Source organism: Mesoplodon bidens (genome assembly GCF_964165515.1).
Source record: "Mesoplodon bidens genome assembly, chromosome: 6".
Taxonomy (NCBI): domain Eukaryota; kingdom Metazoa; phylum Chordata; class Mammalia; order Artiodactyla; family Ziphiidae; genus Mesoplodon; species Mesoplodon bidens.
Window position 1 is genome coordinate 103,131,161 of NC_138162.1, and position 27,121 is coordinate 103,158,281.

Below are 27,121 nucleotides of genomic sequence, written 5' to 3' on the forward strand. Positions count from 1 at the left end.
CAAGGGAGTGGACAAAAAATCATTTCTCTTTGATTTCAAAACTCCTGCCACCAAGCAGGAAGAATCAGCCTCGAGGTGGTATCCAAGTTTTGCTCCCAACCCCCAACGGGATATCCCAGGCAGGCTGGGCTCCCAAGCCCCCTGGAACTGCCCAGCCTCCCATCCTGTGCTACAGTGGAGGTCAAGGGGGCTCAGCACCACAACCCTCCACAGGTCAGATCCAGCCCTCAGAGAAGGGAGGCGAAATTACCTCCATCCTTGAAGCCAACTGGAGGTGCTGAAGGTACCCAGCTGGACCCCAAGGGGGGCAGCCTTGCTGCTCTGCTGCCCGACGCCCCCCCCCACCGCCAGCCCCCGGCAGGTCCCCGGAGTGGGGAGCTTGAGAAGAGCGGCAGCCATCCTGCCCCAGCCCATGTCCCCTAGGCAGTAGGGATGTCATCCTGGTCTCTCATGTCAGCAGGGTCCAGAGAGGAAAACACCAGAAGAAAGTGAAGGGCTTCTCTAGACCCTTGTGCCCTCCTCAGCACTGGGTTTCCCCTGCCAGGGGACCTCTGGGCCAGCTCTTAGGCTGCCCGCCTGCTTGTCTGTTTGGTTTAGAAAAACTTCGCCAGAGAAGAAACCTGGGAGGAGACAGGTTCAGAGACAAGGTGGGAAAAGACATTTTTTTTTTTTGCAAGGTGTGTGTGTGTCTGTGTGTGTTTCCATTTTGTCAGGCGGGTGTTCTCGTCCGTGTAGCTTTCGGAAATCTCCCAATGCGATTCCCAGAGCCTACAAGGCCAGCTTCAGCATCAGGAAGGAGACAGCGGTCAAGGCAGCCGATGGTCTGGCTCTGCGGGGGCCTGAGTTAGGTTTGACCACCCTTTTACTCCCTGGGATGATATTGGTCGTGAGCTGTGGCCAGGCAGAAGCGGGAACAGAAGCAGAGAGAAGGACAAACGAGTCAGTAGGGCTGGGATCAGGCAAAAAAAAAAAAAAAAAAGACTCTGGAAGTGGAGCACTAAGGCCCCTGCCCGCCTGGTCACCCAGGGCACCCTCTTTCGCAGAGCCAGGCTTCCATGGAGCTGGGCTATGCCTCAGCTGACTACTCGGGGAACAAGGCAGCAGCCCCCAGGGCAACGGGCGGCTCTCCCTGCCTGGCTGACGAAGACCAGCGGGGACGGGGATGGTATAAAGATCTAAAGGAAGAAAGTCCCGGGGTCCACAGGACCTGCTTCTGGAGAGGGGAAGGGAGGGGGGGCGAGGGGGGAAGAGAGAAGCTCTGTTCTCCGGGTTCCTAAGTTTGTGGGAATCCCTCCTCCACTGTGGAGCCTCCGCTGCACACCCCTGTCTGAACTCTCTCTCCTTCTGCAGACTCTTACACTAACTTTACTTCTCCTCTAAGTTATCTGTATGCTATACATATACATAGTCACAGATCTACTCCTGTGCTGGGGTTCCTTCGAGGAAGGGCCCACGTCCTGTGCCATGATTCCACCGCCTCAATGTCACAGAACCAGCACAGAACAGGCTGCTGCGGACACCTGTCTTAAAGAGTCAGGAAGCCTTGCCAGGACCCCTGCTCAGAGTAGCTTCTTGCGTCTCACCCAAGAGACAAGTAAGGGCCCTGGCTGCAACATCTACACCCACCCACCCTCACCCCCAACAGAGTGAGCACCTACCCAGGTCCAGGTGGGCCAGAAGCTCAGCCAGCCCAGTCCATGCAATGGAATCTGGGAGCTTCAAGTCCAAGGCTCTCCTGGAAAACAACCCACTCTGGCCCAGCCCCCGGCACCCACCCCCACTCAGGCCCTCACTCACCTCTGTGAAGCACATGCTTAACTCTTTGGAGTTATTGGCCTTCAGTCCCTGCTCCTGTGGGAGAGAAGGCGCTAGTAAGGATGGATCACCAGGGCTGGGTCTCTGGCCGTGCTTTGTCCCATGACTCAGATGAGACGACATATTCCGTGGCCCTGCCATCCACCCCTGACATCACAGTGTACATGCAGAGGGCACTGGCAGCACAGAGACCTTTGCCCTTCTCTGACACTCTCAGTGGTTAGGAGTCTTGAAGAAGCGAGTTCTAACTCTGCTCTCCAACTTACAGCCTAATAGAGTAATAAGCTGCTCCCGGGTCTGTCTACCACACTCAGAGTTCCTCTTGATGAGGCAGGGACCATGTTTTCTTTCCTTGTATAACAGCAGCTCAATAAATGTTAGACTCAGTTACCGTTTGTTAACCATGATTCATTAATATGTCTGTGAATGAATGAATGAATGAATGAATGAATGAATGCCACAGATCAGAACTAGCATCCCAGTGCCAGCTCCAGAAAAATCATGAGTCCTCATTGGGCTCATGGGGAAGAGAGCTGTGATTGATTAGTGATGTCTGCCACTGGGGCAGGTTAGGCGGACATCTGGCCACGGTGCCAGGTGTTGGCTATTCCATCCTAACAGTTGTGTGGCACCTGGGAGCTCTGTGGTCCAGGTGAGGAATGAGGAAGGAAAGCTGGCTTGGTGATGACTCCAGGGTTTTCCACCCCTGGCACAGCCACCTGGATGAGGACCAGAGGGTATGTGTGATAAGCAGCCCTTTGTTGTCATCCTCATAATAGTGATCCATGGGAACCAGCTGGGAGATGTGATGTTTCTAAACTGGCCTCAAATGGCTCTGGCCACCAGAAGCAACTGGGAAGCCCAGGAAATTATGCCTAAACCACTGCTCTTGGCCAGAGGTATTAATGATGCCTTGAACATCACAGGCAATCTACCACCCAGGGCATCTGGTCAGCTAAACAAGGCCCCAGCTGTCACACAAAGGCCCCAGCCAAGAGCAGAGTCACTACCAAAGGTAGAAATGTGATCATGGAGACAATGAGTGCAGCCGAGACAGAATCAAGGCCTCAACCAAGGAGGATCCTGTATAAGACCTTGGCACCAGTGACTCTGGGTGCCAAGATCTAGCCCGGCCAAGCCACCAACCTGCATCCCTGCAGAAGGGTGTGTGCTCGGAGGCCCTTGAGGACCCAAGGACTGGATTCCACTGCCCAGGACCAAGTGCAGCTCCAGATAGGGCTGTGGGAGATCACTGCCTGATGGAGCCTGCCCACCCCACCTCAGAGGCTGCGCTGTCACCATTAGCTTACACCTGACTGCCCCCCCCCCACCATCCTCACTCGGTCACCTGCCTGAGCAACTCCCAGCCCCAGCTGGGTCCCCACCTATGACATCCTGTAGCCTGTCAGGGTCTGTGCCACGCAAGCCAGCACCTATATTTCCTGGCAGCCTTTCCAGCTCTAACTGTTGCAGGTACAGCAGCTGTGTCTCCGCCCCCTCCAGGGTCCCTGTCTTCTCCCTGGCGCCCCCTCCCACAGTGCTCACTAAACAGGAGGCTGTGTGGAATCACAGGCAGACAGCTGGGGATCCCGGTCCTCACCCCACCAACCTCAACCAAGAAGTTCCGTTTTGACTTGTTTTATATGTTGGAGTTATCTACAGAATTATTTTTTAAAATAGTCTGTGGCTTAAAAATAAATAAGGTTTGAGAAAATAGCTAAACTAGATGACCTCTTGGCCTGACCTTCTGTGACAGGATGCCAGCTCTCAGGGAACCCCGGGTCCTGGACACAGACCGGGACACAACTTAGCCTGGTCAACCACACAGAGAGGAGCCGTGGGGGGAAGGAGGTGGGATCTGAACGCTCAGCTGTGGAGCCGCCTGGGACTTTAAAGTCTCCTCTTAAGAGGGAAGACACAGGAGCGGGTGTTGGCAAATATTAGATAGGAAGCAGGAGGAAGAGGAGAAGGAGGAAAGGAATAGAAGTAAGAGGAAATGACAGGAGGGATGAAGTAGAGAAAAAAGGGAAAGACAGCACCCAAGGAGACTGGAGCACCAGGTAGGGAAGAGGGGGAGGGGAGGGAGGGGGGAGGGAGGGAGCATCGGGGGAGGGGAAGGAACAGGAGAGGACCCCTTCATCCCGTCCTCTGACCCATATTATCGTGAGAGAGGGATGCCACCTCCCAGGACCAGGGCCAAAGGAATCCGACCCCCTGTGTGGTCTTTGACAGGCCACAGGGACCTGGTGGGGGAAAAGGACTGGGCTCCATGAAGATCAGGACAGGACCCCTCCCCATGCCCCTTTAGTGACCCACCTTGGATCCGTCATCCACAGCACTTGCCCAAGCCCTTCTGAACCCATGGCATTTCCATCTGGCAGGCTCCAGGGCTGACCTGCCACACACTGAACACGTGCTGAGTGGCCAGGTGACACACTGGGCTTCCTCTCACTGTCCTCAAGTACTTCCTTCAAGTGCTACAACACCCAGCTTACAGATTTTTGTCCTCAGAGACCCATCCCAGCCTTTCCTTTTTAGACTGCAGGGTCCTAAGCCTTGGTGCCCATCCCCGTGGAACAGCCCCCTTGATCCAAGGAAGGACCCCAGAGGCCAGAGCCCAGGGCTCCAGTCTTGGTTCAGCCACTGACCTCCGGCAAATCCCTTCATCTACTGGCACCGCGGTTTCCTCATCTATACAATAGCGATAGTCAAGCGAACCTCACGGAAGCACCGTGAGATACATGAGACCGTGCATGTGGCGCAGTAAAGCTCTGGACAAGTATAAACGCCCCTTAATCCCCAAGCATGATGCAGAGCGAAGCAGAGTTTGCATCCAGTAAACTCCCAGGACTGGGGCTGCAGGGTGAGACCCAGGTCAGCTGGTAGCCTGGGGCTATCCTAGCTCTACCCTGAGAGCTCAGCAAGCAAAGCCAGGGAGAAGTCTGGGCCCCCAGTGGACCCCTCCACCTGACTTCCAGAAAACACAGAACAGACAGCGAAGGGTGAAGTCTGCAGTCATCTCCGCCAACAGCAAGCCCAAGACCTCTCCCCCAGTCCTGGGCACACAGAACAGTGTGGGTGTTTGCCAGTCAGCCAACCTTTTCTGAAAGTGGCAGATGGGGGAAGTGCATAGAGAAAGAGGTTCCACTACCTAAAGCCCAGGCCTTAGGCTCCAATTCACCGTCTCCTTCACCATTAACTCCCCCACCCCCCACCATTCCCCGCAGGGTGTTCCAAAGATGAATGAGTCACAGCCCTGCTCACACCCAGATGAGAGAAATAAACATCCACAAGGTCACCTCTACCCCAGTTCAGCAAATGGGAGGGGAAGAGGCTCTGTCTTCCCCAAGCCCCCCACGGTGCAGCTGTCCTCTGAGGTCACACACCCCCCAAGACCACCCTTGATGCCTATCTCACCCGATTATCTTGGTGGCAGGAAGGGAGGATGGCAGCAAAGACAAGGTTCATCCTTCTAGAAAGTTCTCCCAGAGGGGCCCTTTGCTCAGGAACTTAGGAGGAAATTATCGTCTTCCTCCTCTTCCTTGCCACCTCTGTCCACACTCCCGAAACTGGGTCTGGCATGTCCAGGTGCCAGAGACCAAGTCCAGTGTTGTCTCTATGGGAAAACCTCTGGCCGGGGCTGGCAGGCCCTCTCCTGTGTCCCCGCTTCTGTTCCAGGCCCCATTCCCAAATCTCAGTGCCCTTGGCGACCTCCGTCCTGCACACGCCCACCCCCAGTAACACACCTCGCCGTCCTCCACTCCTCACCATCCCCTAGTACAACCCCTCTTTTCTTACCTCTGAGGACCATCGACTATCACTGACTATTGCAAAAATCTCCTAACAGGTCCCCCAGTCACTCCCCCTCGACAGCCAATCTCCACCTGCTGTCAGATTATCTTCCCAAATCACACTTGTCATCACGACATCCCTGTTCCAAAGCCTTCAGCGGCCTCTCCACACTCACCAGTTCAACCTGAAAATTAGCTTTTACTCCCCACCCGCTCCTTCCCACATCAGAACCCTGCGTTCTCCCAAACGCATGGCCTGTGTTCCTCTAGGTCAGGGGGAGGCAAACATTTCCTGCAAAGGGCCAGAGAGTAACAATTTTAGGCTCTGTCGGCCATAGCGTCAGTCCCAACTTAACTCTGCCTGCAGCACGTGGACAATACATAACAATAGGGTGTGGCCCGTGTTCCAATAAAACTTAATTTCTTCAAACAGGCAGCAGGCCAGATTCAGCCGGCAGGACCCGCCCCCCTCCTCAGCGGCCCTGTGCTGTCCTGACTCCCCGTCTCTGCTCCCTCCTCGCCCACCCCTCCCAGTTCTACATCTCTGCATCTCCCTGTCCTCAATTCTCCCTGTTCCTCCAGGCCCAGCAGCAGGGTACACCTGGTCCCTGAGTCCTGTGCTTCCACTGCCAACCCAAAGCCGCCTCTCCGCTCTGCGTCCATAACGCCTTATCCAGCCCCCTGGCGCACCCATCACCCCCTGCCCCGTAATTCTCTGAGCATGCACCCTGTCCCTCCTGCTGGTATGAGGACCAAGGTACCGGCCTCATATGCTGGTCAGCCTCAGTGCCTGGAACAGAGTGACGTGTGCTAAGAATTTACGTTGAATAAATGAGGGAATGCACGGACGGATGAATAAATGAATGACTACAAGGGAGAGCCAGAGGGAGGGAAGAAAAGAAGGATGCATCAGCCTCTCAAAGCTTTGAAACGAGCCGAATTTGTAAATCAGAAATGTATGCCTAATAGGCATACGGATACACTGACCAGCCTCTGGGTTGCATGCTCTGGCAGCGACCGGCCTGCGTGCTGAGTAAGAGACCCGTCCAGGGAACAGGCAGGGGGCTGAGGAGACGGACGTGGCTGCCGGCTGCTGAGCCTGTGGCCAGCATGTGGTGAGGAGGGTTCACGGCAAGCCCTCCAAACTCATTTTTAACTCCCCCAGATGTGATGGGCACTAGCAAGGGGGAGAGCAGAAATTGGCTGGTGGAGACAAGGAAAGCAAAGGAGATTGCGTTACTAGGGCCCCGCAGCCCTGCAGAAGGTGATAGGACGGGGTCCCGCAAACTGGCCCAGAGCCAGTTTTTTTTCCGATACGCGGGCCTCCCACCGTTGTGAGAGCACAGGTTTTTTGTTGTTGTTGTTGTTGTTTTGTTTTGTTTGGGGGTTGTTTTTTGTGTGTGTAGTACGCGGGCCTCTTACTGTTGTGGCCTCTCCCGTTGTGGAGCACAGGCTCCGGACGCGCAGGCTCAGCGGCCATGGCTCACGGGCCCAGCTGCTCCGCAGCATGTGGGATCTTCCCAGACCGGGGCACGAACCCGTGTCCCCTGCATCGGCAGGCGGACTCCCAACCACTGCGCCACCAGGGAAGCCAAGGACACTGGAAACAAACCAAGTCCAGGGAAAGTGGGAAGCCACTGCCAGTCTGCCCCACCCACGCTGCACTGCCCCGGTCCAGGCCCCATCTTATGACAGAAGAGCCTTCTAGACAATCCTCCTGAATCTTCACCTTCTTCACCTACTTCTTTACCTTCATACCTCACGGCACACAGAGGGCATCCATGAGAGGGAGGAAAGCTGAACAGAGTTGCCTGCGAGCCACAAAACAGACCGTTGTCTAGAACAAAAAGCAGGAAGTTCCCATAAATCCAGGAATCGGGAACTCTGGGCTCTTTCTCTTGACCTGTGTGGAGCACCCCCTCGATGCTAGGCACTAAGCACTCGGTTATAAGGGCTCCCAAGGGGGGTGATGCGGCCCCTGCCCTCCAGGGATGCTTGTCTGGTGCGGGGAGCAGAACACGTCGTGACGGGGGCTGAAGGGAGGCAAAGTGGGAGCCCTAAGCAGGGAGAAGGCAGTTCTGCCAGAGCAGGGTCAGGAGACCACCCAAGAGGTGACATCCGAGGAGGATTCAAAGGCAGAGAGCTGGAAGAGAAGGAAGAGAAGGGAAGGAGACGCCCTTTGCCCAGAGGAACTGGTAAGGACAAGGGCCAGCATCTTGCTCAGCCTGGCCCTCGGGCCTACACCAGGCGTGCCTGATGGGCTTCAGAAACAAAGGACCTTGGATGAGGGCACACGATTGATGGCCTCCTGTAGATGCCTCGCTTTAGGGACCACTGGGAAGGAGGGAGGGAATTCACATAAGGGTGTGTGTGTGTGTGTGTGTGTGTGTGTGTGTGTAGCAGGGACAGAGGGAGACGCTGTTCTGCAGATTCTGCCACACTTTCTCCAAGTTCCAGAGAGCCCCAGGCAGGCAGGCCCACCCAGAGAGGGGACCACAGCCAGGAATGGAAGCATAGGAGAGCCAGACTCTAGGGAGCGTCAAGGACCACAGACACAGGGCCAACTCGGGGTCTGCCCAGCTCCCGGCTGCTCTCTGGTACCTAAGACACCCACATTTCTGCTCAGCAGCCCCTTGGTGGAGACAAGAGTCCCCCAATTCCAGGCCCCACCCCACTGTGGGAAAGGGGGAGCGGATTTGGAGGAAGAGTCAGCACAGTGCAGCCAGAAGAAAACTGTCCAGGAGCCGGGGGCCGGGGGTGCTGTGGACAAGTCACTGTCCTCACTGGCCTTCCATCCTTTGGGATTTGGGAAGGAGCTCTCAGAGGACCCACGGATGCTAACATCCTGTCACTCATGTGAGGTCCCCACCTGGCTACCATCTCTGGGTCAGTGAAGGAGGTTCCTAAGGCTTCCCCCCGGGTCCACCTGTGGATAAGAAGGACAGAGGTAAGTGATCTTGCCTCTCTCTCCAGGGTGTCTGGGGTGTGCGGCCTTCCTCTCCCTCCCTCCCTCCCTCGCTCAGCTCCCTGTCTCTGCCCTCACTCGGAGACTCCCTTCTGTGGCCATGGGTTGCTGTCATTCCCAAGGGCCCCACAAGGGCCCCCACAGAGCCCTTCCAAGCTAGCAGAGCTGAGGGAGGGGGCACGGGCTGGGGAGGGACAGACCACCCACACCAGCCTCCAGCCAAGCTGAGGGAAGGGACGCGGGCTTATTCCCTCTGCACGCCCAGCACCTGGCACAGAGTAGTAGGTGCTCATTTAAAAGACCGCCATTAGGACTTCCCTGGTGCCGCAGTGGTTAAGAATCCGCCTGCCAATGCAGGGGACACGGGTTCAAGCCCTGGTCTGGGAAGATCCCACATGCCGCAGAGCAACTAAGCCTGTGCACCACAACTACTGAGCCCACGAGCCACAACTACTGAGCCCATGAGCCACAACTACTGAAGCCCACGCATGCTCCGCAACAAGAGAAGCCACCACAATGAGAAGCCCGCGCACCGCAAGGAAGAGTAGCCCCCGCTCCCCGCAACTAGAGAAAGCCCACGCACAGCAACGAAGACCCAACACTGCCAAAAATAAAATTAAAATAAAGGAATTTTTAAAAATGAAAGAATAAAAAAAAAAAGACCGTAATTAAAACAGAATCAGAGGCCCTTCCCTTTCAGTTTCTGTGAGAAAGAACGGGGGTATGAGGGGGATGGTGGGTGGGTCCCTCTGAGGGTCTGCTTCTCTTCCATTCCTCCTGGGAGGTCCGCCCATGCTGTCACCCAGAGTGACTTAGTCAACACATCCGAGTGGACGGACCCTGGGGCCAGGCCTGGGGGAGCCCCCTGACAGACAGCCCTCCAGGATTCAAAACACCTATCACGTGTGTAAGGTTCCTCACGTAAGTCATCTCTCATACAGATCGTGTGTTAACCCCACTGGAATCAAACCAAGTGTAAGACAAGCCCCCAGATGGTGAGTCTACAGAAAGCCAGGCTGGGGCTGAAAGAAACCAGGCGATGGTTTAGCAAACCACTGAAGGGAAACAGCGGGGTTGGGGGGGGGAAGGGAGTCTGAGTCATCAGGCACTGAGGGGGCTGCGGTGGGCATGAGACCAGGGCTTTGAACTTCTCCACGCCCACAGTGACTCTGTGGGAGTCTTAGGAAGGGTCCACAGCCCCTGCTGAGTGGGCATCTCCCCGGTGAGCCAGCCCCAAGGGGCTGGGGAGGAAGGTTGGCAGTGCCCAGAGGGACCACGCCAGAGCCTGCTCACCTGACAGGTGGCACAGCCCCGACCTGCCGAGCTGCCCGCCACTCTAGCATGAAATTGAGCTGGCAACCATCTGTGGAGTGGCCCCCGAGCCCCGCCAGCAGCCGCTGAAGCGAGTTGAGTGTAATTAGGAGCCACCCAGGGGTGACACGGGCACCTCAGCCCAAATCAGGAGGGGCGGCCGAATGGAGGGGAGCGGGGCATGGAGGGGCCCACGGTGGGCCTGACCTGAAGGCACTTGGAGGTCAGCTGTTACAGCACAGGGTGCCCACCGGGAAGGGAAGGGGGAGTGGGCTTCCCAACCAGGACAGGCACCAGCAAGGGGTGCCCGGGGCGACCTGGACACCTCTGCCAGGCCCCATCCCTGCTCAGATCTCATGCCAGCACTCTGAAAGCCCACTGCTCTTCATCTCTGGCTGTATTGAGGTTATATCGACCATCAAAAATTGTATCTAGGGCCTCCCTGGTGGCGCAGTGGTTGAGAAGTCCGCCTGCCGATGCAGGGGATACGGGTTCGTGCCCCGGTCTGGGAGGATCCCACATGCCGCGGAGCGGCTGGGCCCGTGAGACATGGCCTCTGGGCCTGCGCGTCTAGAGCCTGTGCTCCGCAACGGGAGAGGCCACAGCAGTGAGAGGCCCACATACCGCAAAAAGAAAAAAAAAAAAAAAAAAAAAAAAAAAAAAATTGTATCTATTTGTGAATTCCCTGGCGGTCCAGTGGTTAGGACTCTGCGCTTCCACTGCAGTTGCCCGGTTCGATCCCTGATTGGGGAATTAAGATCCCTCAAGCCGAGCGGTGCGGCCAAAAAAAAAAAAAAATTGTATATTTTTAAGGTGCACAATCCAATATACATAAATACTGTAAAATACTCACCACGAGCCAATCAACACATCCATCACTTCACACTTCTACCATCTTCATTTTTTTACTTTTTTTTTTTTGCACTGAGAACACTTAAGGTCTATTCACATTTCAAGTACACAGTACAACACTGTCAACTACAGTCACAGCACTGTAACCAGTTCTCCAGGACTTACTCATCTTGCAAGACTGAAACTTCATAGTGAGTGCCCACTGGTGATCCCACGAGCCCGCCCCACTCAGACTGGCGTCTTCATTGCCACACGCAGCCGGGCCTGTTCCCCCGGCCCCCAAACCTATGCTCACGTTGTGCTCCCACCGGCTGGACTCCAGACCCCACCCCTCCTTGGCAATTCCAGCCCCAATTCCTGCCTGAAACATCCCCTCATCCCCACCTGCACACCCTCACTGTTTCGCCCCTCCTCTGCTTTCCCTGATATTCTGCACAAGGTCTTCTTTTAAACTCTTTGTTCTATAGTATGAGTGTGTATATGAGTGTGTGTGAGAGTGTGTGAGAGAGAGTGTGTATGAGTGTGTGGGGGGGGGCACGTTCTGATTAGAACCAACATCCTAAGCAAAGAATCTACTGTAGCAAATGGTGCAACAGCATGAGGATAGCTCAGCAGAGAGAAAGGCTGAGTGGGGAGCCCTGTGATGTGTCTCCACAATGCCACCCACGTGGTCTCCTCTTGTGGCACTGACCGCAGCCCACGTCTGGTGCTTGTTGAACTGTCGGACCCTCGACAAGACCACAAGGACCACAAAACACAGGACTGCATCAGCCTCATTCACCAGCGTCTCCCTAGCATCTCACATAAGACGTCGAACTCAGTGCATGCATGACACACGTTGGATGGATGCATGCATGCATGCGTGGATGCATGGATGGACGGATGGACAAACAAATGAAAATCACAGGTTTTGGAATCAGATGTAGGTCTGAAATCTTATTCCACCACTAACCAGCTGTGTGACATTGGGTGTGTCGCCTAACACCCCTGGGCTAGTTTCCTGCGTGGAAAACAAGAATCCTAACAGCGCATGGTGTGAGAATCAATGAAATAGGTAGAGTCTACTAGCGCAGTACCCAGTAATTAGTAGATGGTTAGTAAATGGTAACCATTCCATTTCTCCGGCACCCCCGTGGTATCTAGCACAATCCTGTGACAGAATAGATGTTTGATGCTTGCAAGGTGATACTTAGTGAATTAATCATGAAAAACTAGCTCCCATCAGCTCTTCCTACCTCTTGGGTCCTGATCCAAAGGAAGGAACTTGAGTGACCCATCCCTGGTCCCCAGGCTGTAATTTCCCACCTCGCCTCTGGCATCAGGTGCTTCTCTAAGCCCTCAGACTGCCCCGGCTCCATTTCCCCAGCGGCAGAGATGCATCCCCTTACCTGGAGAGATGTGCAGGTAGTGATGACGCTGGTCCCCAGGCTGGTGCTATCACTGAGGTCATCTGGCAAAGAAGGCGTTTTCTCTACCCGAGGGGCCTGCGTGGCCTGGAACGAGGGGTTTTTAGGGGACAGGTTCACATCTGTGCCATTGCCAAAGGCCTGGATGGCGTTCCCTGTGGGGAAAGAGAGCAGGGAGACACAGAGAAATCAGGGGCGCCTCCATCACTCTGCCCCTTGCCATCCCAAACTTGACCTTCCCTGTGACAGCCCAGAGCTGGGGGCGGGGTGGAACTCGTCCCAACTAACTTGGCTGAAGCTCCCTTTCAGATAGCTACCAAGGTCTCATATCGAGAGAAGAAAAGAGCAGGTAGTGTATATATGTCCATGCCACTCTCTCACACTACCAGACATAAGGTAGATAGCTAGTGGGAAGCAGCCGCATAGCACAGGGAGATCAGCTGGGTGCTTTGTGACCACCTAGAGGGGTGGGATAGGGAGGGTGGGAGGGAGGGAGACGCAAGAGGGAAGGGATATGGGAATATATGTATATGTATAACTGATTCACTTTGTTATAAAGCAGAAACTAACACACCACTGTAAAGCAATTATACTCCAATAAAAATGTTTTAAAAAAAAGAAAAGAAAAGAGCAGGAAGGAAGTTGAAAAAGAGAAACCGGAATAAAGGAAATGTACTGGATGCGGAATGAAGAGGAAAACAGGAGGAGAAGTGGGGTGTGGGGAGCCGGGAGGCGAGGGGCAGGCAGTGTCCACGCAGTGCCCACCTTCTCTGCAGCATTCAGTATTGCAGACCACCACCCTCACGTGGCCCCCCGACGTAGTCCCCCTCCCCAGTTAGCCTCATCCACCCCCCACTCCGTCAGTTACACTAATCCACTCAGGACCAACTAATGGGACCTCTTGGACAAAACTGCGTCCCCAAGCCAAGAGCCTAAATGAAGCTCCACCTCCAAGTCCCAGGTGCACTTCAAGCTTATCATGTCACCACCTGAACTAGGCACCACTCCTTCCACTGCAACATTGCCTCCCGCTGCGTTTCCAGTCCTGACGGTGACATCTTTCTCCACCCAAGTCCCCCAAGTCAGAAACCTGGGTTACTCAGGGCACTTCCCTAACCACCCGCTTGCCATCAACCAAGCCCACCTCCCCACTCCGCCCCCCGCCGCTGCTCTGGATCAGTGGGTGCTGTCCTCTCCCGAGAGCGCCTACGACAACCTCCGTGTTGGGTCACCTGTGAGAACCACATCCTTACCCCCACCCGCTCCACACCGGAACCAGAGAGTGAGCCTTCTGAAATCAGATCTGACCATGGCACCACCTGCCGACAACCCTTCAGCGAGCTTCACACCACCTCCACTACCTGCAGGACCCTAAGATCCAAACACCTTCAGATCTGCAAGGGCCCTCACCAGGAGGACTCTCTCCACCTGTCCAGGTGACCCTGGGCATCCTTATGCAGTGTGGCAAGGCTAAGTGGTCTGCAGTTCCTGAAACCCACCTCTGCCCAGAGCGGACTAGCAGGCCCTCCCTGCCCCTTCAGCTGACCGATGGCCAGTGATCCCCACGTGGGTCAGCTTCTGAGATGCCTTCAGGGGGCCCCTCCTCCAGGCTGACTCAGGCAGCCCCACCCTGGGCTTCTGCAGACCCCTCTGCAGACCTCCACCCTAGCATGGTTCCTCCCCCACCCTACCGTGATGGCTGTGACCCCCTGACGGTGCACCTCCTTCAGAGGGTGAGCTGCTCAATGACAAGCGCTGTGACTTCCATCTATAACCCCCCAGTGCTGTCAGAAAGGCAGGATGGACAGAAGGACGGAAGGAAGAAAAGAGGGCAGGAAAGGGGGAGGAGATCTCCAGGTGGGTGTGGATAGCGAGGGTGTCAGACTAGAAAGATCAGGCAGGCAGAGCTTGTAGCTGACCTTTCCTTCTCTCTAGCCTTCAGATTAGGAGTTTGATGAAACTCCAATGCCAAGGGGAAATCGATCCTTAAAGGGAAAAGTGACAGATGCTAAGACCTCACCACAGGGCTGTGCCTGAAGGAACCTGGCTGAGACTGTCAGGATAACAGACCAGAAACCTTCAGCCTTGACTTGACATAGGTGGAAGGCCTCCAGTGGCCTCCGGGCAGCTCCGGGTGAGTCTCCCAGAGCACAAAACCCATGGTCTCCGCAGGCAACCCCCCTGCTGGAGAAGCCCCGCAGGCCTCACTGGCCACCGCACGGGGAAGGAGGGAATGGTCAGGCAGAGCTCCAGAGCCCCTGGGGATAGGAGGGCTGGGGGTGGCTGTTGGCTGGGGAGGATGTGGCAGGACTCACGGAGGCACGGGTTCTCGGTGAAGTCCCTCAGGAACTTCTCACACTCCTCCTCCATGTTTCCGCTCCCACGACAACTGCACCAGGGGGACACCACGATGCCAGTGGGGCTGGAGTCCACGTAGTTGGGTGTTATATCGAACCCTAGGCAGGGAGAAAGGGAGGCAAAGGAGAGAGGAACAGTAAGGCTTCCCCTCGGGCCCCCAGACCCCAGGCCCATCAGAGAAGAGGCTTCGGACACCCCCCTCCCTCCCATCCACCTGCCCCTCAACACACATATATCCCAGCTCACATTCCAAACCACGGGGGTCAGCAGGGGGTCATGACATAAAGGACAGACCAGGGTGGCAGAGGGGATACCCAGGAGCCCCCCCACCCCCCCACCCGAGAGCGCGGGCCCTCGCTTTCTCTTTCACCAACAAGCAGAGCTTGTGTCCTCCAGTCAGGGAGGCTAAGGCTCTCTCTTGGGTTTGGATCCCAGTGCCAACGTTGACCAGCAGTGTGAACCTGCACAAGTTACTTAGCTTCCCCAAGCCTCAGTTTTCCCATCTGTAAAATGGAGCCCCACCCCCTGCCTAGTAAGGGCTGCCGTGAGATTTAAATAAGACAGTCCATGTAAACTGCTTAGCACAGCGTCTGGATTGTTGCACAATGAATGTTACCCTTTCTTCTTATTTTGGAAGCTCCTAAGGCCCCTGGGGCCTCCTCCCCCATGATAAAGCTCCGGCTCCCATCACAGCAGAGAGGGGCCAGCTCAGGCTGTCCACCCGCCGGCCCTGAGCTGGGCCACGGTCCCTAACTGAGCTTGGGGCAGCCGGAAGCCACCGAGAGCCCGGGTGGGGGCGGCTTACCGATCATGCCGGCGTAGGAGCCCAGACACGCCTGGTAATTGTCGGTGGGGCAGCTGGTGAGCGTCCGGTAGGAGGCACGACAGTTGGCGTGGAAGTCCGCCAGCCGGGACCTGGGGTCAAGAGAAGACCCATCGGACAGCAAGTTAGTCTGGCGGCCCTCCCGCTTCCCCGGCGGCAGAGCGGCTCCTCCACGGCCTCCCAGGGTGGGAAGAAGCCAGGAAGACAGAGAGGAGGAAGATGGAGGGAAAGAAGCTTGGAGGGCTTTAGGCTAGGAGCTCCTTGAGGACAGGACTTCTTGGAGACCCAGGCACCCAGGTTAGGCAAGGCCTGCTCTGAATGGGTCTCTCCGTCGGAGGAACACAGAGGGAACCCGGGTGGGTTTGCTGAGAATGCCTGGGACCCAGGCAGGAAGGCCAGGCCCTGCTTCCTGCTCAACCCACTGCTGGTGACCTTTCCCAAGTCCTCCAACACAGCACCACTGCCACTCACAGAATGAGTACAATAATCCCCGCCCAGCCACTTCATAGAATCCATCTGGGGGTCAAAGGGGACAGCCCCCAGGGAGGTTAAAGAAAGAGTCCCCTTAGGATGAGACATACCCTGGGCATTCCTGACCAATCTCTTCTGCATCAAATCAGAGCAAAGCCTCCCCTGCCGTCCCTCCACCAGCTTCCCCATCCTGCAAAGCAGAATCAGCCTTTTCTTCCCCTGGTGATGTAACCTGTCATCATCCGTTCCTCTCTGTCAGTGCAGATAAAGCTGCTTTGTAACCACCTGCACACAGCTCTGTGCTCCCCACTCGACCATGAGCTGCCTAAAGGCAGCTGCTGTCTGACCCGGTCTGTCTCCAGCCCCCAGCACCTGGATGCCGAGGTCACAGGGAGCCCAGGACACCCAAGTCCAGCACAGCAATTCCCATTCCTTCTTCTTCCTGCCCTAGCACCCTGGCCCCAGGCTGCAACCATCAATCAGCCCAGGCCACCGCCCACCTCCCCACCCACCGGGGCTTCCTATAGGCGAGTGCCCTTTGCCACAAGGTCCTCGCCATCATATCCCAAGTGTCTCACAGCAGCTGCAGGCTGCAAGTACCAAGGTCTTGTTCACTGGTGTTCTCCCAGTGATGGACACATAGTAGGACCTCGACAATACGGGCTCGGTGAGAACACTACAGTAGCCACAGGAAGGACCAGAACCCAGGCCATCTGCCTCCCTGCCCAAGCCCTGTCCATACCGTGAGATACCTCACAAAGCCATCCCAGAGGTCACCCCGAATTCAGCTCCCCTGCTTCTCCACTGGAACTCTGTCCGTATCAGGAAGGAGCAGATAGACAGAAAGACAAGAAGTTGAGAGAGACCAGGACAGCCTAAGAGGAACGCTCTCAACACAGAGGCAGCTCCTTGGGTCCCATCTGGTTTGCCTGGAGGCCCCACAGTCCCGGGAGAGGGGGTTTAGGAGAACGAGGAAGCTCTCCAGAGTGATTTGACCCCAAAGAGACCTTGAGTGTCCCTGGATCCCTGCAGCCCACAGAGGCAGCAAGGCGCTGGAGATGGAAGGTGAGCTCCCAGCTGAGAGCTGGGGGCGAGGTCTCACTTCAGCTCCGCCCCATCTTGCTGCGAGACCTCAGATGAGTCCTTGCTTCTTGGGGAATCATTTGCCTTATTTATCCAAGGAATAAAAAGTATTTTCAGTCAGGGAAGATGAAAAAGTTCTGGAGATGGATGGTGGTAATGGCTGCATAACAATGGGAGTGCACTGAACACCAGTGAGCTGTACATTTAAATATGGTGGAAACGGTCAATTTTATGTTGTGTGTAATTGACCACGATAAAAACGTGACTTAAGAAGAGGTCCTTTTATCATGTAATCCTCACAGAAACTTTGCCAAGATCTGCCAAGCAGTTGTTATCACCATCCTCCTTCACAGAGGAGGAAGTTGAGCCTAAGAGAAGCTGAATAACTTGCCCAAGACCCCAGAGCTTCTGAGAAGCGGAGCCCAGACTCCAGCCCAGAACCCCAACAATAAGGGCTACCCCTTCCGGCAGGTCCTCCACCCACATCCTGCTCCTCTATAAAAGTATCTTGTCCTCACAGGAAAAGAGAAGGAAAGTGTCTCCGCCCTCCCTCCTGCCCGTAAATCATACCCTCTATCTCCTCACCACCCAGTCCCCAAAACAGGGAAAAGCAGCATTTCCAGCCTAGCCCCCAGCCCCTGCAGAATGACACTTGGTCTTGAATGGCCAGACCGGAGTCTGTCCTGCTCCGTGAACTAGCAAATGAATGAAGGTCAATGAGAGACGGTCTCTGCCCACACCCCGGACCTCCAGAGACCTGTCAGGGGGCCAGGAGGGGACACAGACTTAATAGGTAAAGGAGACTGGGAGGCCAACAAACCAAAATCTCTAAGCAGCTATCGTGGGTTGAACTGTGTCACCCAAAGAGCTAGGACCCCATCCTTGGTACCCGTGAACGTGACCTTACTCAGAAATAAGCTCTTTGCAGATGTAACCAAGATGAGGTCACCGTGGATTAGGGTGGGCCCCCAATCCAGTGTCTGGTGTCCTTATAAGAAGAAGAGAAGAGACACAGACACAGAGTGAGAATGCATGTGAAGACCAAGGAAGCATTTGGAGTGAGGCGCCTACGAGTCCAGGAACGCCAAAGATTGCCAGCAACACCAGAAGCTAAGAGGAAGGCATGGAATACATTCTCCCTTCAAGCCTTCACAGGGAGCACAGTCCTGCCAACACCTTGATTTTGGACTTCTGGCCTCCAGAATTGTGAAAAAATCAGTGCCACCCAGTTGTGGCACTCTGTTCCAGCAGCTAGGGAAATGAATACAGTACCTTCAAAGATTTCACTGTTTGTTTTGGCCAAATGTCTCCCTCCAGAAGGAGCCAAGGGGCTGTGGTCAGGCCCTGCAGTGAGGAGGACCGCAGGGGTCAGCGTGAACCACATCCGAGCTCCTGCAGGGTGTGGGGCTGAGAGATTACAAGCAGAGCTGCTAGGTACCATCTCCTCCCCACCAAAGAGACGTTCTAATAGGATCTCTTAGCCAAACTACAGGAGTCCATTCTAATGTCATTTGATCACACAGAGAGCCCAAGCCCCTCCTACCACCTCCCCAATGCTCACTGTCAGTCCTGCCCGTGAAGCCCTGTCTGCCCCTCCAGCCACATAGACTTCATCTACCTCTGTATTCCAGCTACACATATAGTCTGGACCAGTCAATTGTATAATTAATTGCATACAGATTAACTGATATTGCCCTGTTTGCTCTCTCCAACTGGAGCACACATCCCCAAAGTGGCAGACTCTACTGATTTCTTCATCCATATCCTCCAAACCCCTCTGGGCAAGTGGTAGATATCCATTCATCTTTTCTCCAAATACGTATTGAAGCCCTGCCACGTGACTGACAGACCATGTGACTGACAGACTAAGGATGGGAATGGCACGCATGTCAGTGCCATGTCAGGAAGGTAATTCCAGCTGATGGGGTCAGGGCTCCACAGAGGTCCATGTCAGCTCACCATCCCGGAGGAGCGTGCCACCTGCTGCAGCAGACCTGAGAGCCCAGCTCCAACCTCCCGGAAGCTCCGCCCCCCACCCTGCACGCAGGGCCTCACCTCCCTTCTGCAAGGCTGGTTCTCCAATCGCTGACATTAAGAACCTCAAGGGTCTTGCTGTCCTCACCATCCATGAGGCTCCTTAAAATATCACTGGAGGGCTTCCCTGGTGGCGCAGTGGTTGAGAGTCCGCCTGCCGATGCAGGGGACACGGGTTCGTGCCCCGGTCCGGGAAGATCCCACATGCCGCGGAGCGGCTGGGCCCGTGAGCCATGGCCGCTGAGCCTGCGCGTCCGGAGCCTGTGCTCCGCAACGGGAGAGGCCACAACAGTGAGAGGCCCGCGTACAGCAAAAAAAAAAAAAAAAAAAAATCACTGGGTCCCAGGCTGGAGACGGAGGGGACGTGTGAAAATGGGAGTATGATGCCCGCAGAGAGAGACAAGGTCATCCAGAGAGAAGGGGCGGGTAAAGGCAGTAAGCCAGGACACGGAAAGTGAAAGAGTTCCAACACCAGGTGCAGTCGGCCAGCGAGACCCCTCAGTGAGGAGGGGAGGGCAGATCCAGCTGCTGGGAGAGACGGGAGCAGCTGTCATACAACCGCATTCAGTCTATGGCTCGCCTGCTGTGTGACCTTGGGCAGGCCTGGTGTGTCTCTGTGCTCAGTGTCCCCAGTTATCAAAGGGGGTGGGCTGTGCCTGCCTATCTCCCTCACGGGATACGTGGGAGAGCTGGGGCACAGAGTGGAGACACCGTCCTTATCTTTCTTCTCTACCCAGATGTCTCATCCCCAGCATTGTGCCTGCCACAGGCAAACAGGGAGTAGCTTTTCCTGTGTCTGATGTAGAAGAAAAATACCTGTTCACCCCTCCAAGGCGGGTCTGGACCCCACACAAGGCAATGTGAGCCTATCAGGGAGAGACAGCTCCCTCTCTCTCCCCACCAGGCTCCAGAGTCACCCTGCCGGACCGAGGTGAACAATGGCCTCCCTGCCCCACGTCACTCTCCAGGCCACGCTGAGGACACAGGAGGAGCAGCACAGGCCCCTTTGCCAGACCTTGGGTGACCAATGGGGAAAGGCCACCTCGCTCCTGGGAGGCTACAGCCTACGTCCTTTACAGCAGCCCTGTGGCTCTCTTCAGAGCACAGGGAGGGAGGGAGAGGAGCTAAGGGCAAGGGTGGAGGGAGGGGAGGCGGCCAGGCCTTCTGTTGCTCCATTTCTCTGTCCTCAGCATCCAGGCAGCCTTGGCAAGCCAGAGTGACAAATGGGGCCGCTTAGGAGGACGCCGTGTCCAAGTCTCCAGGAGGCCTTTGATTGCTCAAGTTCCCTCTGTCCCTTAAGTCACACCAAAGTCCATAGCAGCCGGCTCCCTCCACTGGCAGGCGAGACCAGCGGGGCCAATTTCCTTCAAGCCCATGACACTCTCAACTCCAACCATGAGTGAATCAGTCCCGTCCTGGTAGGTACAGTCTCCAAGGCAAATGTTATCCTTTTCATAGTGCACAGTGAGCCAGCTGGGGACCTCGGGCCAGATGCCACTCGTCCCTGCTGACGCCAGGAGGTCCCCAGTCTCTTGGACTCTGTTCTCACTTCCAGGAACAGCCTTTTCCTAGACCAGCCTCATCACTTCTCAGATTTCTGCCTTGAAGAGCCCCCATAGGAGGGATGGCATAAAAGAAAGCATGGGAGAGAGACAGACAGACAGACAAAGAGAAAAACAGAGAGCCAGCAAGAGAACCAACAATGAACACGAGCCAGGTCCATCTCAGCAAGATGGAGTAAAGACTGCCAAATGAGCTCAGGACAGCAGGTGGATCTGTCCAAAACACACAGACCCTCTCTGGGCTTGTTTCATCAGCAGCTGTAGCCTATTCAATCACAGGAAAGTGGCAAGAGAGGCAGAGAGAGACATCTGACCCCCAGTTTTATTAAACAGTCACCAGATTAAATGCAGGACGTCCATTTAATTTGAATTTCAGATAAACAATGAAGATTTTTTTAGTATAAGTACATCCCATGAAATATCTGGGATATACTTATACCAAACAGTTTTTCCATGTTTGTCTGGAATTCAAGTTTAACTGGGTAGCCTGTATTTTTATTAGATCTGGCAACCCTATTTGATGGGCAGATGTGTTCCTGAAAGGAAAAAAGAGGCAAAACTAGAAGTGCCAAGGTCAACCCACATAAGCAGAATCATCCAAAACTGGGGGAGTGGGGATGGGAGAGGGTGGACTTCCTATAGCTCAGTGGTTCTTAAAGTGTGGTCCGCAGACCCACAGCATCAGTGTAAAACTGGGGAATTCTTAGAAATGCAAATTTTCCAGATCCCACCCCAGCTATAACAGATCTTAAATCTAGGGGCAGGGCCCGGCAATCTTCATTTTAACCAGCCCTCCAGGTGATTCTGATGCAGGCAAAAGTTGGGGTAATGAAGCAAATCTGCACAGGCTTCAGAGCTGGGATTGTGGGAACCCTCCAGACTCCACTCCCTGGTCTCAGCTTTAAATATACCTACGATATAGCCCAGCCCATGGAAGAAAGTAATGCTTCAGGCTGTAGCCCAAGAAGGTTCACAGTTACAAGACTGTGCATGTTTGTACACACACGCACACACACACACACACACACACATTCCTATCCCCATACAAACACAGTTACACTTGGGTACACACCTCTCACTTCTTTTCTTTGGCCTTAGCCAAGAAAGTACAGGTACCTGTTATCAACAAATCTCTCCCTGGGTGCAGATTGTAAACACCTTCCCAAGCACAAAGACCCTTCTCAAATCTGTCTGGCCTAGAATAATACTATGGTAAATTGCTCCCCCGAAGCCCAAAGCGTTCCAATGCTGGCCAATACGTGGCTTTAGGGTCTGAAGCTCTTGGCCAAGTTCCCATTTATCAGGTTATACCTGATACCTGTTATGTTGCTGCCACAGAAACCCATGGGTTTCTACTGGTTTCGAATCGGAGGAGGAGTAAAGGAAGCTAATATTTACTGAGGATACACCGTGTGCCAGTCGTGGTTATCGCATTTCACTTTCTGAACAATCCCACAAAGTAGACATATTTCACAGTGAGGACACGGCCGCTCCAAGAGGTAGGTCACACGGTCACACACCCTACAGCCAGCAAAGCAGGGCCAGGCACCTGCCAGTGAGGACAGGGTCTTTCTCTGGCTCTGCTGCCATGACCCGCCCCCACTAACAATGCTTCCAGACGGCTGCCACCAGCACTGCTGCATGCTGATGAACAGGGCACTTGAATATCTTAGGGAGGAGAAAAAGGGTTCCCAAGAAATGCAAATTACTCATGATGGTCTTCAGAGACAATTTAGGGGAACACAGAGGAAATGGCTTTCATAGACCCAAGAGCCTCTGGAATGGCTTTCCGAGGTCCCCTCCAGGGGTGCAGGGCACGGTTAAGTAGGCTCAATGTTACGTGACACTGAGAAAGGGGAAAATGGATTTCCCCCCACGTACCTGTTTTCTGACGCCTCCAGGACTCCCTGTGGACAGGCTGAGCCCCCGTCCTTTCCTGCCTGTTCCCGAGGACTACCGCCACTGGTCTCATGAAATCAAGAATCCACTTGGCTTCCTTCCCTCCTGTTTATTCTTTAAGTGTACATGGATACTTATTCTTTCTGCCTAGAACAGCAGCTCCCCTTAGGGGGTGGGTTGAGGACTTCCTCCTCAGGCCAGGTAGTCCTTACAGGCTGTCAACCGTGGCACTCCACCATCCGGGGCCACAGGTGGACACGTGACCCAGGCTTGGCCCACCACACAGCTCTCTTCCTGGCCACACTGACTAGTCTAGGTATAAGGAAGTGACACAAGCCAGGCCAAGCAGAGCCCTGCCCAGAGACTTCCTAATGGAGCAAAGAAGAACATTCTTTTCTTTCTGGTTATAAGACACTATGGATGTGAGCCCAGATAAATTGGGACCGTAGATCTAGCCTCGTGGTCACAGTAAGGATAAGCATGCAGCTAACCTGCAGAGAGAAACAGAAACTAGAGACAAGGAGAGACAGAGGGAGACCTATTTGTATGAGTCCTGGAATACGCTCCTGCCCTTTCTTTTTTTTTTTTTTTTTTTTTTTTTGCGGTATGTGGGCCTCTCACTGTTGTGGCCTCTCCCGCTGCAGAGCACAGGCTACGGACACGCAGGCTCAGCGGCCATGGCTCACGGGCCCAGCCGCTCCGTGGCATGTGGGATCCTCCCGGACTGGGGCACGAACCCATGTCCCCTGCATCAGCAGGCGGACTCTCAACCACTGTGCCACCTGGGAAGCCCTCCTGCCCTTTCTATATTTTATTGGAAGCCAACAGATTCCTTTTTAATTTTTCTTAAGGTAGTTGGGTCTCTGTCACTTAAAACAGAAAAATTCTTGGGAATTCCCTGGCAGTCCAGTGGTTAGGACTCCGTGCTTCCAGTGCAGGGGGCCCAGGTTCTATCCCTGATCAGGGAACTAAGATCCTGCAAGCCACGTGGCACGGCCAAAAAAGAAAAAGAAAAAAAGAAAAATTCTTCAGTACTGCTTAGCTTTGCTCTCTGATTTTATCTGATCTTCTTTGTCCAAGTTCAAAGCAAATTAAAAAGGCACACACTGAAAGGGACACACACCAAAAACCAAACCCACAAAGGGTCTATCTAATCCACGTGAAAGAGACAGGATCACAGGAACACTTCAGTGGGAGTAACTTGGAAAACCAATGACGGTACAATTCATGAAGGAAGACAGACCTGGCCTTGGATTCTTTCCTAGAGAGGAATGGTTCAGATGGGTAAGCCACAGAAAGCCACGTAGCTATTGAAAATGACAAGGACATAGAGGATACCAACATGTGAAAATTTAAACATGAAATCATGTTAAGGGATAAAATGCAGGAGACCAGATACTTTATGCACCCTGGTTGCGGAACAGGGGAACATGGTGAGTGTGTGAACTGACACGATCCAGAATTAAATTTCAAAAGATGCTAATAGAATACACTGTTTATTACGTGCTCTTTTAATAAAGCTGCTTTAAGATGGTAATTATTTCTTTACATTTAATGGAATGAGGCCCCAGGAATCCTGCGTTTTTATGAACAATGATTTCTCGAAGGCTTTGGTTAGAGAAAATGTTATTGGTTCCAGAAGCATCAGCAAATGCGACTGACCCTAGATCCCAAAAGAAAGAGGCTGAGAGAGAAAAGTTACCCATCTCAGAGCACTGGCCCCTCACTCCAGGGCAGCTCCGAGTCCTAGGAGCTTGCAGGTGAGAGAGCTTGATGCCACACTGGCAGATGCAGACCGATGCCACACTGGCAAATGCAGGTCAGAACCCTTCTGGACCTGACCAAGAGCTCAAGGCAGACTACTGCAAGGAGAAATGTTTGCTCCCTTTCCCCAGGAGGTCCTGAACTCTGAGAGAACCCCACCCCTCTACAGAAGGAGGCCCACCCGTGAGGTCCAATTTCTGACATCTTGTCATCCTTGTTGGGTCTGAATGTTGGCTCAGCTCTGTGGCCTGGACAAGGTCATTAAACATCTCCAGGTTTCCTCATCTGCAAAACGGAGGTTATAATATACTTACCTCCTCGTACAGTGGGGACGAGGATTGTATGAGCAAATGGATGACACTGCCCCCTCAACCCCTGCTACACTGTTATCGAGATTAGGGGACTCCGCTCACCACTGCTGAGCATGGGACACTGTGTAGAAGGCATGAGCTCTCCCTTCGGGCCAAAGGAGTATAATATCTGTGATCTATTAACAAGCATCTCCTGCATTTACCCCGAGTCACACAAAGTACTTCCACTAACACCACCACACTTTACCCTGACAACAATTCTCTGAAGTTAGCATGATTATCCCTGTTTTACAGGTAAGGAAATAGAGGCATAGAGAGGTTAAGTAACTCACTTAATAACACAGCAGCAAGGCACAAGACTTTGCTTCAAATCTTAGCTCCAAAGCCAGTGGGTCTTCTCCGCCACCCCACTGCCCCCACCCTTACCCAGCCCTCTCTTTTCTCAACCCACTGCTCCCTCCCCCTCTCCCAGCATGTGGCAGCCGCAAAAGGAGAAAGGCTTATTTCTCTTCTGGTGTCATCCACGGGAATCAGTGAGGTGCTACTTTCCTCCTTGGCCCCCCTTTTCCATCCAGTCTGGAGCTCACTCAGCATCCCCTCTCTCCTCCCAGTGAGCTATGAGGGCATCCAGAGGAAATGACCTGGAGATGGCTGTGGTTGGAGCCACTGGACCCCAGGTGACCAGAAGCAATCAATTAGACCCAGGCCACCATCAAAAGACTGGCATGCAGGCTTCCCTGGTGGCGCAGTGGTTGAGAGTCCGCCTGCCAACGCAGGGGACACAGGTTCGTGCCCCTGTCCGGGAAGATCCCACATGCCGCGGAGCGGCTGGGCCCGTGAGCCATGGCCGCTGAGCCTGCGCGTCCGGAGCCTGTGCTCCGCAACGGGAGAGGCCACACAGTGAGCGGCCCGCGCACTGCAAAAAAAAAAAAAAAGACTGGCATGCCAACCAGAGTGGCCAACAGAAGCCTGCTTCAGGAGAGGATTGGGAGGGTCTGGATGGGACAGAAGCCAACCCGAGCCCACACGGATCTCCCACCCAAGTCCCAGAGATGGGAGCCAAGGCCACATCCTTCTTCTAGACACCACCATGGGATATAGCCCTTCGTGTTCTCTGAAAACACAGGCAGATGGGCAGATGCCCTTTTCCCCAATTTCCCCCCAATCCCTTCACCTAGGTTCCAAACCTATTATTAGCTGGTAAGAGGACAAAAGAATTAAACATATGCATCATTTGATTTTAATTGAAGGACTGTTCTATTTCATTGAACTGCTAAGTAAGCTGAACAAGAGATTGTGTTTACATAAGCAAACTCAGAGTCACTATAGACTTGCTGTCACGTTAAGTCAATACTTATGAAGGCTCTCTATTTAATTATTCAGTGAGAATTGACTTATTATTGTGTTAAGAGTGTAGTTAGCCTTGAGCTAGGTAGCCAGCCAGCTGAAAGATTTCTTTCAACTTTCTCCAAATGCTGATATGGCTCCTGCTGGTGGTATGAGGTTAGTTTCTCCTCTCTCTCCCTCCCCACTGCCACCCTCCCTCCTGCTCCAGAGCAAAAAGCTCCAGGTCCACCTCCTTTAAGTCCTTTGAGTCAGGGGTAGCAGGTGATCCTGTGGCGGCCAGGAAGCAGGCAAGACCCCCATGGCCAGTGGCCGGCCTCTCACGTGGTCTTCCTAACCCCAGGGATTAGTCCTAAGATTCTGACACTTGAAGTCTCATGAGCTAAGTTCAAGCACTTTCAACCTTTATTCTTCCCATTCCAGAAGCTGAAGACCTCCCCCTCAAAGACCCAGATCACTCCCCACCTTTGCAATTCCCCTCTCTCCCACCTCCACAGAGTGTTTCTCAACCTTCACAATCCATCCAAACCCTATGATTTCACAGCATATTGTTACAGAGATTCAGATAGGCTCTGATATCAAATCATATTTCATAAAACATAACATACAGAGGAAAATCCAGCCTAAACTACAGACCAGTGCGAGGGGCACAGTGACTAAAAGCAAAATTCCAGGCCTCAAACAACCTGGGTTCAAGCCCCAGTTCTGCAAATCACAAAGGGACAAGCTTGGGCAAGTTACCCCACTGTGAGAACCCTCATCCAGAAGAAAGGTCTAGTTATTTCTGGGAAGTGTCACTGAGATTCCCGTACAGCACCTAGAACTGTGCCCAGCACGCTGGCCTCCGCTTTTTGAGGGACTTATTCTGACTCTGGTGACTATGGCCCCACTAATGCCCCCAAAGGAGGACTTCCTGGGTTTCAAGAGCCCGTCATTTGCCACCCTGACCCTCCCCCATAATCGGGAGCATGATGACCTCTCCATCTCATTTCTCCCCCTCCTCCTCCTCTCTCTCGCCCAAACCCTCGTAGCAACAGCATATGGCATGATTCCCCAACCGTGATGCTCCATAGAGCCTCACCCCACAGGCTCCTCCTGCCAGGACTGCCTTCCCCCGACCACACACTCCTTATCTCCTCTTCAAGTTCACCCTTCCAAACCCAGTTCAGGAGGTGTCGGCGCTTCCAGAAAACTTTCTGAGAATGATGCCTTGCCCCAACTCTGAACGTATTTCACAAACACCAGTTATTATGTTTTCCCCACCAATCATATCATAACTTACATTTTTTGTATCTGTTTCTCCCATTAAAGTATGAAATCTTTCAGAACAGA

General features: G+C 54.0%; 1 protein-coding gene across 3 annotated transcripts in view; it reads right to left on the reverse strand.

Moving 5' to 3' along the window:
• Positions 1 to 564: 564 nt before the first annotated feature.
• Positions 565 to 27,121, reverse strand: part of GFRA2 (GDNF family receptor alpha 2) — a gene marked incomplete at its 5' end in the record, with an annotated part of 96,438 nt that continues 69,881 nt past the window's right edge. For all 3 annotated transcript variants that reach the window (XM_081237588.1, XM_081237590.1, XM_081237589.1), the window contains 5 exons: positions 565 to 891; positions 1,798 to 1,851; positions 12,123 to 12,295; positions 14,456 to 14,596; positions 15,304 to 15,413. In XM_081237588.1, the coding sequence (XP_081093714.1) occupies positions 769 to 891; positions 1,798 to 1,851; positions 12,123 to 12,295; positions 14,456 to 14,596; positions 15,304 to 15,413 (601 nt within the window). In that variant the 3' untranslated portion in view covers positions 565 to 768. The remainder of the gene's footprint in view (positions 892 to 1,797; positions 1,852 to 12,122; positions 12,296 to 14,455; positions 14,597 to 15,303; positions 15,414 to 27,121) is intronic.